General features: G+C 40.0%; 1 protein-coding gene across 1 annotated transcript in view; it reads right to left on the bottom strand.

The window, feature by feature from the left end:
* ACSS3 (acyl-CoA synthetase short chain family member 3) overlaps window positions 1–14163 on the bottom strand; it is a 149047-nt gene extending 134884 nt beyond the window's left edge. The window contains exon 1 of the mRNA XM_008710354.2: window positions 13850–14163. Within this exon, the coding sequence (XP_008708576.2) occupies window positions 13850–14163 (314 nt within the window). The remainder of the gene's footprint in view (window positions 1–13849) is intronic.
* Between the last annotated feature and the right edge of the window lie 5129 nt (window positions 14164–19292).

The raw sequence follows: 19292 nt of genomic DNA, 5'->3' as shown, positions 1-19292 counted from the left end.
CAGAATGCAAATTAGTGCAGCCGCTCTGGAAAACAGTACGGAGGTTCCTCAAAAAAGTTAAAAATAGAACTACCCTATGCAGTATTAGGTATTTACCCAAATGACACAAAAATATGGATTTGAAGGGATATATGCATCGCAGTGTTTATAGCAGCATTATCAACAATAGCCAAATTTTGGAAAGAGCCCAAATGTCCATCAACTGATGAATGGATAATATGCAGTGTGTGTATATATACACACACACACGCACACACACACACACACGTGCGCGCGCGCACACACACACAGTGGAATATTGCTCAGCCATAAAAAAGAATGAAATCTTGCCATTTGCAATGATGTGGATGGAACTAGAGAGTATTATGCTAAGTGACATAAGTCAGAGAAAGGATAAACATCATATGATTTCACTTAAATGTGTAATTTAAGAAACAAAACAAATGAACATGGAGGGGTGAAGAGAAGCAAGCCAAGAAACAGACTCTTAACTATGGAGAACAAACTGAGGGTTACTGGAGGGGAGACTGGTGGGGGATGGGTTAAATAGGTGATAGGTATTAAGGAGGGCACTTGCTGTGATGAGCACTGGGTGTTGTATGTAAGCGATGAATCACTAAATTCCACACTGAAACTAATATTACATAGTATGTTAACTAACTGGATTATAAATATAAATTTGCAGAAAAAAATTTCAAACTCTTTTGCCTTCATAGAAAGAAGATTCATGAGTCATTTTGGGTTCTGGGAGGATGGATAATTCAGGTATGTCTACCTACAATTTACATAGGAACCCAGATAGAAGATAGATTTTAAAAAAGATAAATCTATACAGGTGGTGAAGTTTCAAAATCAGTGCACTTGACAAACACAAGGTTATGTGCATCCCACTGTGGATAGAAAGGTGACTGAGACCGGATCCCTGCCCTTCCATTACCTAGTCATGACTTGCTAAATTATTGGTAAAAGTATCCGTGGAGTGTGAGCTTATCTGCAGATGTGTAGTGGATGGAGATGGGCATTGGGTATTCTTTGCCAAAGTAACTTAAAGGGAAATAACACTCAGGATGATGTACTTTTGAGGAAAAAAAAAAAACAATTAATCAAGAACACATGTAAAAGTGGACTCTGGAAAACCAGTGAAGATTTACAATTCCTCTAAAATCAGAGAGTGGAAGATACACAGAAACATATATGACAAATGAGGAAAAAGGAAGCTACATCTTGGATTGAAAATTTTTAGAATTCTAACATAGTTCTCATTCTTTTGTATTCTCTAGGTCCTGACATCTAAACAGCCACAGGATAACCAGACAGGAGTTAAAGAGTAAAGTTACAACTCATTACAGAAATTGTGCTCCACAGTGTGACCCAACTTGGTTGAAAAACTAAGTCCACTACTATATGACAAGTCACTTAAGTCACTCTGTCCTTTTGTTTATATAGCTATAAAAGTGCATTACAACTATACCTATTTCACAAGGTGTTGGCAAGATGTGAAGAATACATACATACTTTTAGCACGAGGCCTGAGCCAGAGTAAGTGTTCAGTAATTAGTTACCCCCTTTGTAGTGCCATAGTTGTTACTATTATCATTATCATTACTGAGAAATAATACATCAGCATGAAAGAAAGGAATAGCTCAGGCATGAGCCAGAGAATAACCACACGTTGGTTCCCTATTACAGACTCTACAAATAGCCCAAGTCTTATTGTGACACTCCCCTAAACACTCAAAGGAAGCATTTAACATTCCTAGATCATTTGTTCCCCAAAGTCGGGAAACATCTATGGAATAACATAGGTAAATGAGAAAGCCCATAACTCACTGTCTTTGTACTGAATTTCAAAAAATATGATATACATTATCTTATAATATATCCATTAATATAATATATATAAGATTGCTGTATGCAATATGATTCCTGAGAAACTCATCTCTGCACTTAACGTGAGCCATTTATCAAGGTTTGTCCACCAGGCACTAGGGTCAAGATGAAAAGCAAAGGAAGAAAAACAGGAAAGTTTACTGCATATGAATGTGTAAATAGGTAATAAATGCAGTAAATAAAATCAACAAGTTCCATAATTATACACACATAAGAAGTCCAATATTTCCTTTTATTGAGAAGTTGGAGGAAAGGAAAATTTTCAAATATTCATACTTACATGAATTAATTAGGCTATTTATCACCATGTTCTAATAAAAGTAATATTATAGCATATTGCAAGCAATGAATAATGCAGTCATTATAGATTTTCCTTAAGCCAAAAAACCAACAGAGCATTTTTTAGAGAGAGGATTAATACTGTTTTCTAGTGTCCGGGAAACATTTCCAAACTAGGTAACAATTAATATAAAGCCTCCCTCTCCCCAACTTTGGGACTGTTGTACACATTTTAAATATCCCCATTAAAGTTCCATTGGCATTTTTCAAAGAGCTGGAACAAGCAATCCTAAAATTTGTATGGAACAGGAAAAGACCCCGAATTGCCAAGGGAATGTTGAAAAAGAAAACAAAGCTGGGGGCATCATGTTGCCTGACTTCAAGCTATATTACAAAGCTGTGATCACCAAGACAGCATGGTATTGGCACAAAAACAGACACACAGATCAATGGAACAGAACAGAGTCTCCAGAAATAGACCCTCAACTCTATGGTCAACTAATCTTTGACAAATGAGGAAAACATATTCAATGAAAAAAAAAGACAGTCTCTCAATAAATGGTGCTGGGAAAATTGGACAGCTACATACAGAAGAATAAAACTCGACCGTTTTCTTACCATACACAAAGATAAACTCAAATGGATGAAAGACCAAAGTGTGAGACAGGAATCCATCAAAATCCTAGAGGAGAACACAGGCAGTAACTTCTTCGACATCAGCCACAGTAACTTCTTTCAAGACACATCTCCAAAGGCAAGGGAAACAAAAGCAAAAATGAACTTTTGGGACTTCATCAAGATAAAAACCTTCTGCACAGCCAAGGAAACAGTCAACAAAACTGAGAGGCAACCCACAGAATGGGAGAAGATATTTGCAAATGACATTACAGATAAAGGGCTGATATCCAAGATTTGTAAAGAACTTCTCAAACTCAACAGCCAAAAAATGAAGATAAGTCAAAAAAATGGGCAGAAGACATGAACAGACACTTCTCCAAAGAACACATACAAATGGTTAACAGACACATAAAAAAATGTTCAACATCATTAGTCATCAGGGAAATTCAAATCAGAACCACACTGAGATACCACCTTACACCAGTTAGAATGGCAAAAATTAACAAGGCAAGAAACAACAAATGTTGGCAAGAATGTGGGGAAAGGGGAAACCTCTTACACTGTTGGTCAGAATGCAAGCTGGTACAGCCACTCTGGAAAACAGTATGGAGGTTCCTCAAAAAGTTAAAAACAGCTACCCTACGACCCAGCAATTGCACTACTAGATATTTACCCCAAAGATACAAATGTAGTGAAAAGAAGGGGCACATGCACCCCAGTGTCCATAGCAGTAATGTCCATAATAGCCAAACTGTGGAAGGAGCTGAGATGCCCTTCAACAGATGAATGGATAAAGAAGGTGTCGTTCAGGTATACAATGGAATATTACTAGGCCATCAGAAAGGATGAATGCCCACCATTTGCCCAACATGGATGGAACTGGAGGGGATTATGCTAAGTGAAATAAGTCAAGCAGAGAAAGACAATTATCACATGGTTTCACTCATATGTGGAACATAAAGAATAGCACAGAGGACAACAGGGGAAGGAAGGGAAAACTAAAGGGGGGGAAATCAGAGAGGGAAGCAAACCAGGAGAAACTATGGACTCTGGGAAACAAACGAAGTGCTACAGAAGGGAGGGGGTGGGGGATGGGGTAGCCAGGTGATGGGTATTAAAGAGGGCATGTGTTGTAATGAGCACTGGGTGTTACATGCAACTGATGATCACTGGACACTAAAAAACTAATGATGTAATGTATGGTGGCTAACTTAACATACAGACAGACAGACAGACATAAATACAAATTTAAAAATTTTTTTAAATTTAAAAATTAAAAAAAATTTATACATAAAACAGTTCATTTTTTCAAAGAGTATCAATCTATTATTCCACATATAATATGGATATTTTCCAGATGTTTCTAAGAATTAGATCCAGATGTTTTAAATTACTTTTAGTGGTTTCAATGGAGAAGGGATTAGAAAAGACAGAAAAGTTAAAATTAACTGGGACTCTTAGTAAAGAAACACTATAATGTAGTTTTTATTTATTTATGTATTTATTAGAGCATGTGCAGGGGCAGGGAGAGTAGGAGGGGCAGAGGGAGAGGGAGAGAGAGAATCTTAAGCAGGCTTTATGCCCAGAGACAGACTGATGTGGGGCTCCATCTCATGACCCTGAGATCATGACCTGCGCTGAAATCAAGAGTCTGACATTTAACTGACTGAGCCACCCAGGCGCCCCTATAATGTAGTATTTAGACGGAATATAGAAGCCAAATTCAGACTGCCTGGGTTCAAATCCTAGATCTGCTACTTACTAGTTTTATAAGCTTAGGCAAGTTTCTTAAAACTGTCCATATCTCCATTTCCACACTCATTAAATCAGAATAAAAATTGACCCTATCTCACAGGGTGGTTATAAATATTAAATAAATTATAGCACTCATTATTGTACCTGGCTCATAGCATGGACACACAAAAGCCTAGCTGTTTTTACTATATGCTGGACACTACGTACACCAGCAACACAATCATTCCAACAGTCCTCTAAGTTATAATTATTGCCTTCTCGATCAGTAAGGATAGGCTGGATTACACTACAGTAAAAATCACAAACCCTCTGTGACTTGCAAAAATAAATGTTTATTTCTGACTCATGCAAGTTCAAGTGGACTCCCCAGATCTGTTACCAATTCATTTCTCCTGAGCAATCCAGACGACTTCAATTCCACACGTGCCTCACGATGGCCCTGGCAGACCACAGGACTCTTAGGAGTCTTGGAAATAAAGGCTTCATCGTGAAGTGACACAGCTTCCTCCTCTCACTGCATTAGCCAAAGCTAACCACATAACTCTGCGTATATGGGAACATCCGATCCTTTTGCGTTTCTGACAGGAGAACAGATACCGCTGACCGTAAAAGCCACTGCAAGACCAATGCTATAAATTCCCCCAGTTTACAATTATTTGGGGAAAAGCACTGCTCAAAGAGCGCAGCCAGAGTTTTAACGTAGGAATCAATTTGTTTTCTCCACTAATAATGATCCTCGACTTTTTATCCTCCTACCCACCAAAATGAGATATCCAACAAACTCCCGTTGGTAACTGGCAGACTTCATTTGGCCTTGATTAAGGAGGGGAGTTGGGAGGAAGGCAAAGTCACGGCATTTGTGGTTTAGAAAAGCACTTAACTCTCAATTGAGAATCAATAAAACTCTATGAAAATAAGAAAAACTGTGGAGAGAAAGCAAAGTTAGATTAGTATAAAAGTACTTTTCTAAGCTCCAATGCTTTTGCTTACAGTTATTTAGCAAACAGTCAATAATACTGATCCTGTGTCCCTTTGACTACTATCTATCTTACTAATTTTTTTACAAACATCTACACTGCTCATGTCTACAGTAGATACTAAGCATTCATTCTTTTTTTAATCTTCCCAATGTTCTTTAACTTAACTGATACACCCACTTAGGAGAGATGTCTTGAAAGATTATATGGGAAATGTTTTCAGTCTAATATCAAAACCTAAGGAGAAGGTATTCCTATTGTCCAGTTAGCTCTTAAGTCAAAGACCTACAGAATTTAATTGCTTTTCTCCCACTTAGAAACATTTATATTTTAAATCAGTAAAATTCACTAGTTACCTAAAAGTCACAAATTAAATTCTACCCCTCTCTAACTTAGAATTTGAAAGAGCTTTATTTTTTTAGCTATCCTAAGACTTTCAACTGGACTACTTCAAACTCGAAATTCTTTTTTTTTTAAGATTTTTTTTTTTAAAGATTTTTCTTCATTTGAGAGAGAGAGAGAGAGAGCGAGAATGGGTTGGGGGGAGGCAGCAGAGGGGAAGGGAGAAGCAGACTCCTGCTGAGCAGGGAACCTGTCAGGGCTGGATCTCAGGACTGCAGGATCCTGACCTGAGCGCAAGGCAGATGCTTAAACAACTGAGCCACCCCGGCGCCCTGAAATTCAAAATTCTTAAACTTCAACTTTCCTAGATATCATAAGAATAGTACTCCTCCTTTGTATGCACTCTTTTACCTCATTTGGCCATAATTTCAGCAAAAGCAAATATAATTATTCTCTTTTATAGTAAGTTCTCTATCCACATGGTTTAGATAAAGGATTTGAGTTCCACATTCAGATGTGCTTCTAAAATTGTAATGTAAAGAGGTTATTAGATTCATATATTGTCACAAAGATTCATCAGCCTCCCACATTTCTCTTACAAATGTCACACCACAATGGAAAGCAATGAGTTGCTGCTTGTTGCTTATGAGAGTAGAATTCTTTTTTTAAAAAAAAGCAGCAGCAGCAGAAGCAAAAAACTCCAACCACTGGATTTTTTTTTTCTCACCTAATAGTATATGAACAAAGGAAAGGTAAGCCACCTTCCAGGAGGTGCTAAGAGTCTGGATTTTCCCCTGCACCTGGTAGTTGATCTGGTCACAGCTGATTGAATTTCCATTGTTCATTGATTGTGCCATTTGTCAGGCAATCCATCCTTGCTTATGTAATTGCAGCATTCCTGTAGTTCACTCTGTTCTGTCCTGGAGGTTCGGCAGCATGACGGACTGAGAAAATTAGATATGGCACAGCACCGAGCTGCTGACCTTCAGAATATAAAACAAGGCCCATCTTTTAAAATTGGTCTTTCTTGATGAGGTTATTCTGCGGGACTGTACTTCTAACAGGCCATTTTTCATGCTGACCATGTACCTTCTTAAAATATTTTTTGTATTTATAGAAAAATGATAATTTAAATTTTAAATATGCCTGTACTGTGCACAATAGTATGAATAAATTCATTTCATTTAGTTTGTCAAAAGGGGCCAAATTTTTCATCTTTAGGTAAACCTCTCACCTTCAAACCAGAATTAAATATCATTTTTTAAAAATCTGATAAATATGAAGGAAAATTCACAGAATCTTAAGAAGTTTAAAAAAAAAAAAAAGACTAAATTTCCCAAATAGTTTAATGTGGCTGACCAATTGATTGCCAAAGTACCAAAATTCAGTAGAGAAAGTAAATTACTTTCCGGTTTCATAAAAGCCACATTATATTTCCCTTATTTGTTTTCCTTGGAAACAAAGTCAAACTCACAGAAAAGTTGCAAATACACAATAAAGAACTATTTTTTCCCCTCTGAACCACTTACTTACACAATGCCTAATAATCTGAAAATAATTTAGTTAAGTCAACAAATATTAATTATTTCATCCCTTTTCAACTCCTACCTTATCTTCCCTGTAAACTCGCCATCAAATGTGTAACTATTTAGGGAAACAGAACTGTTACGGTACATAACAAGAACACACAGACTGGCCCAGCAGCTCTTTATTTCATCGTTTAGACTTTTCCATGGAGTTTCTTCCAGGAACTTCTAGTATCTAAACAAAAAAAGATAAGAAACCACACAAAGACCAATTTGCAAAAACAGGGAGACCTGTTGAGATGAGGAACAGTTTTCAAAATAAGCAAAATTCCCTTCATTCCCATGTCCCAGATTTCTTCACTTCTGCCTTCAAACATGAATTTCTCCTAAAAGGGCAGGAAGGAAAAGTAAAGAGGGAGGAAAGTATTTCATAGCTCAGATGCGTCTATACACTGTCATTCTGTCTCCCTCTCCTGTCTCTAACTCCTCCGTGGAATGTTTTACCTACCATCAGCTCACTCTGTAATGCGCTGCTCTGACTTCGGCCTCCCTCTCTGCACTGACATCACATGATGAAAACCACTGAGGATTTCTGAATCAAAACTGCTCTTTCAATCCTCGATAGCCTTAAAACATTTCTAGAGTCCTTGACCTCTACTGATGTTCCTACTTTTATTTTTATCTCTTCCCTTCTTCATACCCCATGACCCTGAAATATCCTACTCTTCCTTCTTCTGCTTCTTTAATCAAGTCTCATCCACTCTTACAAGATGTCTTTTTCCTACTTGTCTCCAAAGTTTAGTTCTTAGTATGTCCCTCTTCCTCTCTCTCTCCCTCTACCCAGCCCCAATCTCTATGCAACATTGACCAGGCTTTAACTCTACATCTTTTCAAGTTAGAGTCAAACCTATACTCATACATCAAGCCCCCTCCAGATTTCAGCCAATTAAGTTTCATGTCACAACCAATTCTCAACTTGGATATCTGAATCACATTCTTGCAGTTACCATAACCTCCTTCCTTCCCTGAGCCCCACTTCCAGGCAGTCACAATGTCGCATGGAGCCTGGGATAGTAGCTACTCAGTTCCAGCCAAGTGTTGCCCATTGCTGCTGGATATTCCACCTTCTTGTCAAAAGAAGACCAAAAATTGAATTGATACCAGAAATGTAGATTTTAGGTGAAATCTTCCAGTGTTTAAATACTGAGAACTACTTAAATAAACAAAAATGCAGCATCTGGCTCAAACAAAACCTACCTGCAGGCTGAGAGTCAGATTGTGACTTGTGTCGCCTAAGGAGGCAAATCCCTTTGCTTTCTATTCCAAGATTTCGGAAACCATCCTGAAACCATCTTCTGAATTTGAGAACAGTAGTGCCTCCCGTTAACTGTGGTTTCACTCTGCTGTTTCAGTTACCTGGGGTCGATCTCAGGCCTAACATTTTGTCACAGGGCCTATGTCCACTCATTTCACTTGATCTTATCACGTAGGCATTTTATCATCTCACACCATCATAAGAAGGAAGGTGAGTACAGTACAATAAAATATTTTGAGAGAAAGAGACCATACTTAAATAATGTTTATTACAGTATATTGTTACAATTGTTCTATTTCATTAGTTGCTGTTAATCTCTTATTGTGCCTAGTTTATAAATTAAATTTTATGATAGGTATGTATATATAGAAAAAAAACAGTATATGAGGGTCCGGTATTTTCCACGGTTTCAGGCATCAGCTGGGGGTCTTTGAATGTATCTCCCATGGGTAAGGGGCACTACTGTACCAGTAACTCAAAATAACCTCTATAAGCCAACTGCTCTCCCATACACAAGCACACTTGATTCTTTCTAACCTCTATGCCTTTGTCATGTTTGCTCACAAAAATGTTTTTCTTCTGAAGTCCTATTTTAAGATCCATTTCAAATGTTACCATATCTCTGAAAATCTCCTGGATCACATTAGCTTATGGGAATATCTTCCCATATTCCAAAGACATTAATACCTAGTATTTTGTGTCAGGCACAGCCCCAAACATTTTACAAGTCCCTCCCTACCCCCATATAATCTTAAAAAACTGATACTATCATTATTCTCATTTTTCAAATAAGGATACTGAAGCTTGCCCAAGGTCAGTGGCAGAGCTGGGGTTGAACTCACACCTATTTTTTGCAAGTGCAGAAAGAAAAGTAGGAAATTCATGTTTTGGTCATCCATTAGGTGACATGTTACATACCAGGAAAAAATCTGAAATTCCGTAACATGACTCACAAGGCCATTTACCATATGGCTCTCTTCTTCCATTTCTTTATAATTTCCCTGTCATTCCTGAAGCCCCAGCCACATTAGCTTTCTTTCAGTTTCTACAATCTACTGAGCTATTTCATACCTCATGGTCTGTGCATATGCTGTGGTCTTTGCCCGGAATGTTCATCCCCACTTTTCATGTCTAATCTCTACTCATTGGAATCTCAGTATAAACATCATTTCCTCAAGATTCCTTCCATGATCCTTCTAGAGAAGACAAAGTTACATCTACCACTAACCATTGTATTTCATAGTATCTATTGCAATTCTAAATAAATAGCTTTGTGATAATTTTTTTAATGTACGTCTCCCCTGCTGCTATGTAGTAAGTTCCTTCACTATCTCTTCCATCATTTTCTCTGTAGTATCCACACAGTAAGTGAATGATTGATATCTTTAACTCTTATGGGCCATTTGAAGACTTAGAGGAATTAAACAACCTTTATCTCATAGCTAGTAAGGAACTGAGATCTTGCATGTGCAAAAACCTACACACTTTCCATTACAGAAATGTTAAGCAAGCTGAAGTCATTTTCTAATAATCCGCATTTAGTTGGAGTCTTTCCTTTTCAGCTTATAGTCGTTGCTATTACATCAAATAGTATATGAGAGTCTTATCATGGAATGTTGTTTAAATAAAAATAAGCAAAAATGGGTTGCAGTGCTTCCAGAGAAAGAACAAATTGATGACCTAGACAGAAGAGTCAACCACAATGCGTAATGCAAAAGTGGACTGCCTAATCTTTACTTCAGAGAGTGGCAGCTGGATTTCAATTTCAGGCTAAGCAGCAGGACGTCTAATTCATGAGTAGAAAATATCCCCAAAATCCATTTTGCTGTTCCAGGATTAGAGAAATTACTCGGAATTCTAATTGCTTCACCTTTGCAGTTTTCCACTGAAGTCTCTAAAATAGACTTTAGTACCCCAAAAGCCAGGTGTCAACAATGTGAATTAACCACCAAACTGTGAGGAAAAAGCGGTTCTTCACAACTTCTTAAAGCAGCTACATGTAATTGGGATTTATTTTTCAAAGGTCTCAGAGATTATAGTACCAGAAACATATTTTACAGGGCTATTCACTTCGATGGAAAGTCCCTTCAGTTGATCACTCTTAAAGATTTCTGTTCCATGTTCAGACTGCTGCATATGTAAACTACTACTGGAGAGGTAGTCTATGCCACTGTGGAAGCTCAGAAGCATAACTATTTATGTGCTGGAGCTTTTGATAGGCCTACAGATGCCAAGGGGAGTTTACTTTCACGAAAAACAGACAAGATTATAACGAAGGAGGAGAAGTCAAAGGGCATCAGAGATCTTGATTCCATGGAAGTCAGCTCCATCTAGGAGAAGACAGCTGCAGCAACCCTTCCTCAGTTTACTAAAAGATTTGGCTGTCCACATCTCCATTTGCCAGATTCCAGCTACACAGAAAATAAGCAAGCCTCTTTCACATCAAATTATGCTTATATCCCCTTACCACCTCCCAAAGACATATAGAAGAAAAAATCATCACTTCTATGTATTCGGTTACTTTACTAACATTTTTTAAACTCGTATATCAGCTCTACCCTAGACCCTAGGGATATAAAGACAAAAAGAGAGAGAGAGATTCATCCTGCCCTTGAATTTACCTTTATAGAAAATTCTTAACCCATGAGGAGTATCTGCAAATACGTGTCCAACATAGTAATGGATTCTATTTGAAATTGAAAATGCTTATTGATGAAGTTTAAGATTAGATATATGGTCTCCTACCTCTATTTCCCTGCCCAACTCTGCTCTGCCAACCAAAATATTTAGAGGATCGAATCACACTGCTGAAATAAATACAAACTCAGACTTATCTTTATTCACCTTGATCTTTTGGGCTGCTACAAAACAGGTATGGCCACGTGATTCCAAGAGTACAAAGATGAAGAGTTCAGATATAATGTTATCAAATGTCAGTGATGTAAAATGTATTGAATTTTTGAAACTACAAAAGACCCTTTGGCAAATACTCTCATATACTGCACACGATTTTAGAAAATTTAGACAAGCAATTAGAGATTAAGAAGAAAACACAAATTAGAGAGAAAATCTCCAGGTCAAGAACTCATGGGTGGCTCAGTCGGTTAAGCATCTACCTTCAGCTCAAGTCATGAACTCAGGGTCCTGTAGAATATAGCCCCACACCGGGCTCCCTGCCCAGCAGGGGAGTCTGCTTCTCCCTCTCCCTCTGCTCCTTCCCACCACTTGTGCTGTCTCTCTCTCTCTCTCAAATAAATGAATAAAATCTTAAAAAAAAAAATCTCCAGGTCTAAAATACCTATTTGATGGACCTTTGACTTCCACATTATTTGCACTCACCTGGGCCCCTGCCAACCCCAACCAACCCTCTAGAAACCTGTACTTTCCCTTCCATTGTTACGGCCACTGCCTTATATCTGGCCCTCATTGGTTTTACTTGGAATATCCCCATGACTTCTTAATTAACTTCTCTGCACGTGGTTTTAAGGGGGGGGGGGGTTCACATAAATCATTTTCAATACCATGGTTTATCACAGATATGTAGACACAGAACTTTGAGAATACACTCTTAGGAAAGATCATAATCTTTATTTTGATCTAAGAAGCACAAGGAGGGTTTCCTGTTCCTGATATAACTGTGGTGTAAGAGTGCAAGATAGCTAGCTACTCTTCCTCCAACATTTATAAAGTCTATTTTATCCAAGACATGACCTTAATTCTTTACCCATTTAATCCTCATACTATTTCCACATTTATATATGAGAACACTGACGCAGAGAGATTAAGTAACTTGGCTGTGATCACACAGCCAGTAACTGGGAGACCTGGAACTCAAACCCAGTATTCTGACTCCACAGACCATGCTCTTAGTCATCATGACTCATTGGAATAGATATAGATATAGATACGGATATAGATATAGATAAACGTTTGGATCAGTCACACATGTCGAAGAGGGTTAGTCAAACACTACTGAAAAAATTAAACCAGGAAGAGAAAAGGTGCTCAGATTCTAAAGGGAAAACTATGTCAACTGTTCCAAACAACGGAGAGAGGGCATGATGAGAACACAGAACAGGTTCTGGTTGGCTTGCCTTTCTCCATTTCAACAAGGAGACATTTATCAAATGTAAGCCTGACTGAGTCATTCCCCCATGTCACTGCTGGGAATCTGGAAAGGTAGGAAACCCCACTGCAGTGTTTCTCAAACTTCTACAGGAAGCATCTCTCCCTAATGGCGGCAGATGAGAGCCGCCACATTCTCAGTAGGCACACAGCTGCAACAGCTGCCACAACTCTGAGTTTTCAGAGACTGTGTGCCTCACCCTTACTATTCTGACAAGTCTGGCATTTATTCTACAAGGTATCTCTGGGTCTTGTTGTAATGTAAAAATATAGCTACTTATAATGGCAACTCTTGACAAAAAAAAAAAAAATGTATCCCTACCATGATTTCTAGCACCACCTGGCCAAATGTGCATAATTTTGGAGTACCTCATACTGCAGCTTCATACTGACATACTGCAGCTATGGGTCTATCCAAGCTGGTTCACACCCCCCCCCCGGCCCAACCACCCCCACCTCTCCAGCCAAAACAATTATTTGCAACCACAGTTAACAGTCAAATTTCAGCCTGTTTTCCAATCCCTGGTCTTTAATAATGAGATCCTTGTCCACCTTGAGAAGATAACACCCATCCGTCCAAACCCTACTTAGGTGTGATTTTACTGAAGTCTTTCCTCAATTCTCTTCCTCCCTGCAGTGTGTGGATACTTGGTAATACTTCTCTAGTTTATCATACTCTTTGCATTGGTTTCCGTGGCTGTCTCCCATACTAGACAGTGCTGTCCCTGGAGACAGACCCTTGTTTTAGTCCATGTAACATCCCCGGTGCCAAGCAGAGCCCTGCCATACTGGTAAATCTCTGGGCTATAGAAAACCGGCCTCAAAATGAGTAACCCAATCCCTCAAGAGAAGGCAGGAGAGTTGGCCATAAAATTTAAATTAAACACAAATCGGAGGATCTGAGCCCATCTCCAGTCTTGAATTTCTTTCCTAATACAATGCCAGTTTCCCCCGTGAAAGGCACGTCGAGCCCTGTCGCCCAAAAGTCGTGAGAGATCTGGCTTGGCGAAGGAGTCACTCACCAACTCGTGGAAGGCGGGTATCTGTTCTCCAGCGTTTTGGTCCAGGGCTTGTACCAGCTGATCTGCTCGGCGGCTTTGCCCCAGAACCTCTCGGGGTCGGCCACGGAGGCCGCGAAGTGGGTCTTGTACTCGCCGCCCCCGCCGGCCGACGACAGCGCTCGGCAGCCCCGGCCCCCGAGGGCGCCGCGCGGGCCCGGGGCCACCAACGCCCTGCGGGCCGGGCCGGCTCCCCGGGCCGGAGAGGACCCGGTCAGGGACCCCCCGAGTCCCCCGGGACCGGTGACTTTGCGACACTGCAGCCAGGACGGCTTCATCGCCGCCGGTTGCGCCCCCCTCCCCCGCAGGCTGTCCTGCCCCGGGTCCCGGAGTGCACTCCTCAGGCGACAGCTGGGGCGCTCCCGACTTCCAGAAGCCGGAGGGCAGCAGGCGGGAGGGGGAGGCAGCAGCCGAGAGGAGCCCGGGGCCCTGGAGTTGCTTGGACAGCACGCTGGAGCTGCCGGGAAAAGCCGACCTGGAGCGGCTGGGGAAGCAACAGGCTGGAGTGGGGGTTGGGGAGTGGGGGGTTGGAGGGTGGGGGGCAGGGGCCGGGGCCACAGCGGGAGAAATCCAGCCCTCGGGTGCGTCGCCAGCCCCGAGGTTCCCCCACGAAAAGCGCCCTGGAGCTGCAGAACGTTCTCCCTTCTGCGACACGCCTGGGGCCCTCGGGTGAGGCCGACGCACCCAGCTCGGTTTCAACAAACAAGTTTTCAAACAAACAGGTTGTCGCAGCTTCTCTGGCTTCATCTGTGCAGAGCCGCCTGGGGGAGGCCTATCGCCTCTGGCCTGCGGCGCAAACCAATACCCCTGCGCTCTGCCGCAAGGCCCCTGCAGGGTTCGTTTTCTTTGTTTTTTAACTCAGCTCAGTTCCCGGTTATTAAAAACACCAGCGGCTCCAGGGTAAGAACTGCTCCAGGATTTCATGACAGCTGAGAGGGTAGGAGGAGTGGAGAAAGGTTGTGCGAATGTGCGTCCTAGTTCCTGTGATTGACCCAGTCCTGGGGAAGATAACCCCACTGGGATTGGGATTCCCCTGCTGCCCGGTTCCCCCTCAGATCTAGGGGTGGAAAGCAGAACGGACTTGTTGCATTTCTTCCCTTCCAATACTCCTCTTCGGAGTTTCTGTGGCCCTTTTCTTGATGGGGGGAAAAGCCAAAAACAAGAGCTAAGTAAAGATAAAGTGAATCAAACAAAAGAGGAAGAGGAAGCTGGGGGAAATTAAAAGAGAAAGGCGGTTTAATTACTATTTGGGTTTAACATTCTAAAAGCTCCTTCACTGCATTTTGCACCCTAGTGAAATTCAGATGCAATCCTTTTCGCCTTAGCATTTGCGGTTTTAAACATAAAAATGTGTATTCCCAAATCTGAGGTGCGAAATAGTGGAATGCCCCTGACCCTGGGAAGGATTGTAAACTTTAGAAGCTGTAATCAGATTACTCTGCAGGAAAAAATAATGCGGAGATGAAGGTTAAAAAAAGAGAGAGAAATCTAATGCAAAACAAAGAAAATTTAAAAACCACTTCAGTTATTTCCTTCCAACTGAGAAACAAGACACTAGACTTTCTCCTGACACCTGCAGCTTACTTTATTCCTTCCGAAGACTTCAGATCAAAGGATTTCCAGTGTCAAGAGACATTCACTACCACCTGAACTCAGAGATAAAGCCCTTTAACCTCCTAGTTCCCTCCTTTCCTCTGCCCAGTTGTTTAATGCTGCTTCCTGGTATTTAAAACCCCTTGACTCCAGATTATCCCCTATTGTATTATAATGACGTCCACTTCAGTCATTTGTTTAACTACTGTGTGAGTACCTGCCCTGCAAGATGAGGTTTGTTGGGGGAGATTAGAAGGAGGGAAGCAGGCAGTTATTGGCACCTACTCTGTATGTTTGTGGCCCTCCCCTTTCAAATATGTTAGTTCCTGTGATTCTCAAGTACTAAGAAGTGGGAACTATAATCCCTGTGTTTACAAATGGAGCTTCGAGATAGGGTAACTTGCTTTAGGTCACGCAGCTACTAAGCAAAACAGGAATCAGACCTCCTTGATGCTCGGACCTTGGCAGCCCCTGCACCTTAAACACCTGTGTGGCCGTGATTCTGATCTACTGATAACCACGCCTCAGGGTAGAGGGCTCGCTCAGGGTCCATTCATGCCACTCCTGTCCCTTATCCCAACATACTCTACAAATTGTATCATTTTCTCTGTGTGTCATGACTTGAATAAGGTAGGGAGTCTGACTCTGAAATCCATGCTTTTTGCACCGAGCTGATCATCTTCCTGTTTAGAGACAGAGAGAGTAAGAAACAATGAAGGAAGGAAGGGAAGAGGGGAGGAAGGAAGGTAGATTGATTTTAGACTTCCAATAAAATATGACAAATTGAACACATCCATTCCTAGAACCCGCTGAAAGAGAATCAAAGAGCGACAGTGACAGTGCTGGTAAAAAGCCACAAGAACAAAGAGAATAGGAGAAAAGAAACCGAATGGGAGAATGGAAAGGAGATGGATTCGTGGTTATATGACTTACAGGGTCACTTGGAGGGGAGGTCCTGAATTTAACTGCTTTTGGTGGAGAAAAGGGATTTCCTTTTCAGAAACCTGTAATGTGTCAGGATTTCGAGGTCCTGGTTTCCTCTGAAGGTTCAGAATGAAGGTTAAGGGCTTAAAAACAAATGCATTAATTAAAAGATTGTGTAAGACAAAGTTAGAGCCCCGCATTGTTGGTTGAAACCATTTTCTCTGGACCTGGCAGTATGCTGTCTGATTTTAGGTAATTGTACAAAATAGATTGTTAATATTAAGTTCCAGATCAGACGTGAGTGAAGGCACAGTCCAGCAAAGACAAGGAGTAGAGTGGACAAGTAGAGCAACGGTGAGCAATGAAGACTAGAAATTTTTCTTGGAGCTCAGTACAGAAGAGCAAAATAATGTCAAATGCGGGTCAGCGCCTGAGGGGGGGGCACCACTGGCCTTTAAATTAAGACATTCAAAGCCTGATCATTAGTCACTGAGTCTCAGTTTGAATCCTAGGACTGCCACTTATTAGGTAGAAATTTGGAAAATTTATTAACTCTCTCACACTGTAATCAGCATCTGTATTCCAAGGCTCATAATCCTTACGCACAAGATTGTTGCAAGGTGTAAATACGGATACAACGATTAGCATCCGAGCAGGAGCAAACCAAGCGAATTTAGGACGGCACCAACACCTGTGAACAACCGACCTAAAGGCTAAGGACAACCTTAAAACCCTCCAGCTTCATTAACATACCTAAAGGTTTACAATCAGAAAATTTTGAAAGAAATTATTTTCATTTAAACATGCATGCACATTCTATACTGCTTCAAAAAATAAAACTATTTTCAACTAATTTGGGGACAGGGTAATCGCAACCTTTTCAATGTTTGCACCTCTAAAACTCTGGCTTTTTTATACGAAATATTTATTTTCTTGTGTGCCAATAAACTGTGTATATATTTTTTCTTTTTTTCATTTATTTTATTTTATTTTTCAACATAATAATTATTTTATTTTTATTTTTCAACATAATATTTTTCTGCTCTTTAATCCCCAACCCTTATTTCCCCCGTCCACCCACCCACCTGCCCTTTGGTAGCCATCAGTTTGTTCTCTATAGCTTAGAGTCTGGTTCTTGATTTGTCTCTGTCTCTTTCTCTTTGCTCATTTGTTTTGTTTCTTGAATTCCATACTGTCGTCCACAGGGGCTGTCCCGATGTGTATTTCCATTAACAGTGCAAGAGGATTCCTTTTTCTCCACATCCTCCCTAACACTTGTTGTTTTTGTGGTTTTTCATTTAACCATTCTGACAGGTATGAGGTGAACATATCTCAACATAACTAAGGCCTTATATAAAAAACCCACAGCCAACATCATACTCAGTGGTGAAAAACTGAGAGCTTTTCCCCTAAGGTCAGGAACAAGACAAGGATGTCCACTCTCATGACTTTTATTCTGCATCTATTGAAGTGATCATATGGTTTGTATCCTTTCTCTTACTGATGTGACGTATCACATTGATTGCTTTGCAAATATGAAACCACCCTTGCATCCTGGGAATAAATCTCACGTAACTGTGATGTATGATTTTTAAAAAATATATCGTTGGATTCAGTCTGCTAATATTTTGTTGAGGATTTTTGCATCTATATTCATGAGAGATATTGGCCCGTAGTTCTCTTTTTTTGTGCTGTCTTATCTGGTTTTGGTATCAGGGTAATGCTGGCCTCATAGAATGAATTTGGCAGTTTTCCTTCCTCTTGTGTTTTTTGGAATAGTTTCAGAAAAAATGGTTATTAGGTCTTCATTAAATGTTTGGTGGAATTCACCTGTGAAGTCATATGGTCCTAAAATTCTGTTTGTTGGGATTTTTTTAATTACTGATTCGATTTCATTGCTGGTAATCTGTCTGTTCAAACTTTCTATTTCCTTCTGCTTTAGTTTTGGTAGGCTATATGTTCCTAGGGATTCATTCATTTCTTCCTAGTTGTCCAATTTTTTGGCATATAGGTTTTCATGATATTCTGTTACAATTTGTATTTTTGTGTGCTGGTTGTTATTTCTCCTCTTTCATTACTTTTTTTGTTTATTTGAGTTCTCCCTCTCTCTCTCTCTTTCTCTTTTCCTCTCCCTCTCTGGAGTCTTCCTAGAGGTTTACACAATTTTGTTGATCTTTTCAAAGAAAAGATCTGTTCTATTGCTTTTTTAGTTTCTGTATCATTTACTTCTGCTCTAATCTTTATTATTTCCTTCCTTTTACTGGGTTTGGGTTTTGTTTGTTCTTCTTTTCCTAGCTCCTTTAGGTGAAAGGCTAGGTTGTTTACTTGAGATTTTTCTTGTTTCTTGAGGTAGGCCTGCATTTCTATAAACTTCTTTCTTAGAGTCACTTTTGCTACATCCCAAAGATTTTGGACTGTTATTTTCTCATTTTCATTCATTTTCAAACTAGACAGCAACATGCAAAAGAATGAAACTGGAATACTTTTTACACCAATAGGAAATATAAATTCAAAGTGGTTAAAGAACCTAAATGTGAGACCTGAAGCCATACAATTTCTAGTGTAGAACACAGGCAGTAATCTCTTCCACAGCAGTAGCAGCTTCTTTCTAAATGTCTCCCGAGGCAAGGAAAACAAAAGCAAAAATAAACTATTGAGACTACATCAAAATAAAAGTTTCTGCACAGCAAAGGAAACAATCAACAACACTAAAAGGCAATACACAAAATGGGAGAAGATATTTGCAAATGACAAATCTGACAAAGGATTAGTGTCCAAAATATATAAAGAGTGGATACAACTCAACACCCCCAAATATGAATAATCCAGTTTAAAAATGGACAGAAGACATGAACATACACTTTTCCAAAAAAGACATAAAATGGCCAAC

The sequence above is a fragment of the Ursus maritimus genome, unplaced genomic scaffold, assembly GCF_017311325.1.
Source record: "Ursus maritimus isolate PB19 unplaced genomic scaffold, ASM1731132v1 scaffold_21, whole genome shotgun sequence".
In the NCBI taxonomy this organism is placed as follows: domain Eukaryota; kingdom Metazoa; phylum Chordata; class Mammalia; order Carnivora; family Ursidae; genus Ursus; species Ursus maritimus.
Note: the sequence above shows the minus strand (reverse complement) of the source record. Positions and strands in the feature narration are given on the sequence as shown.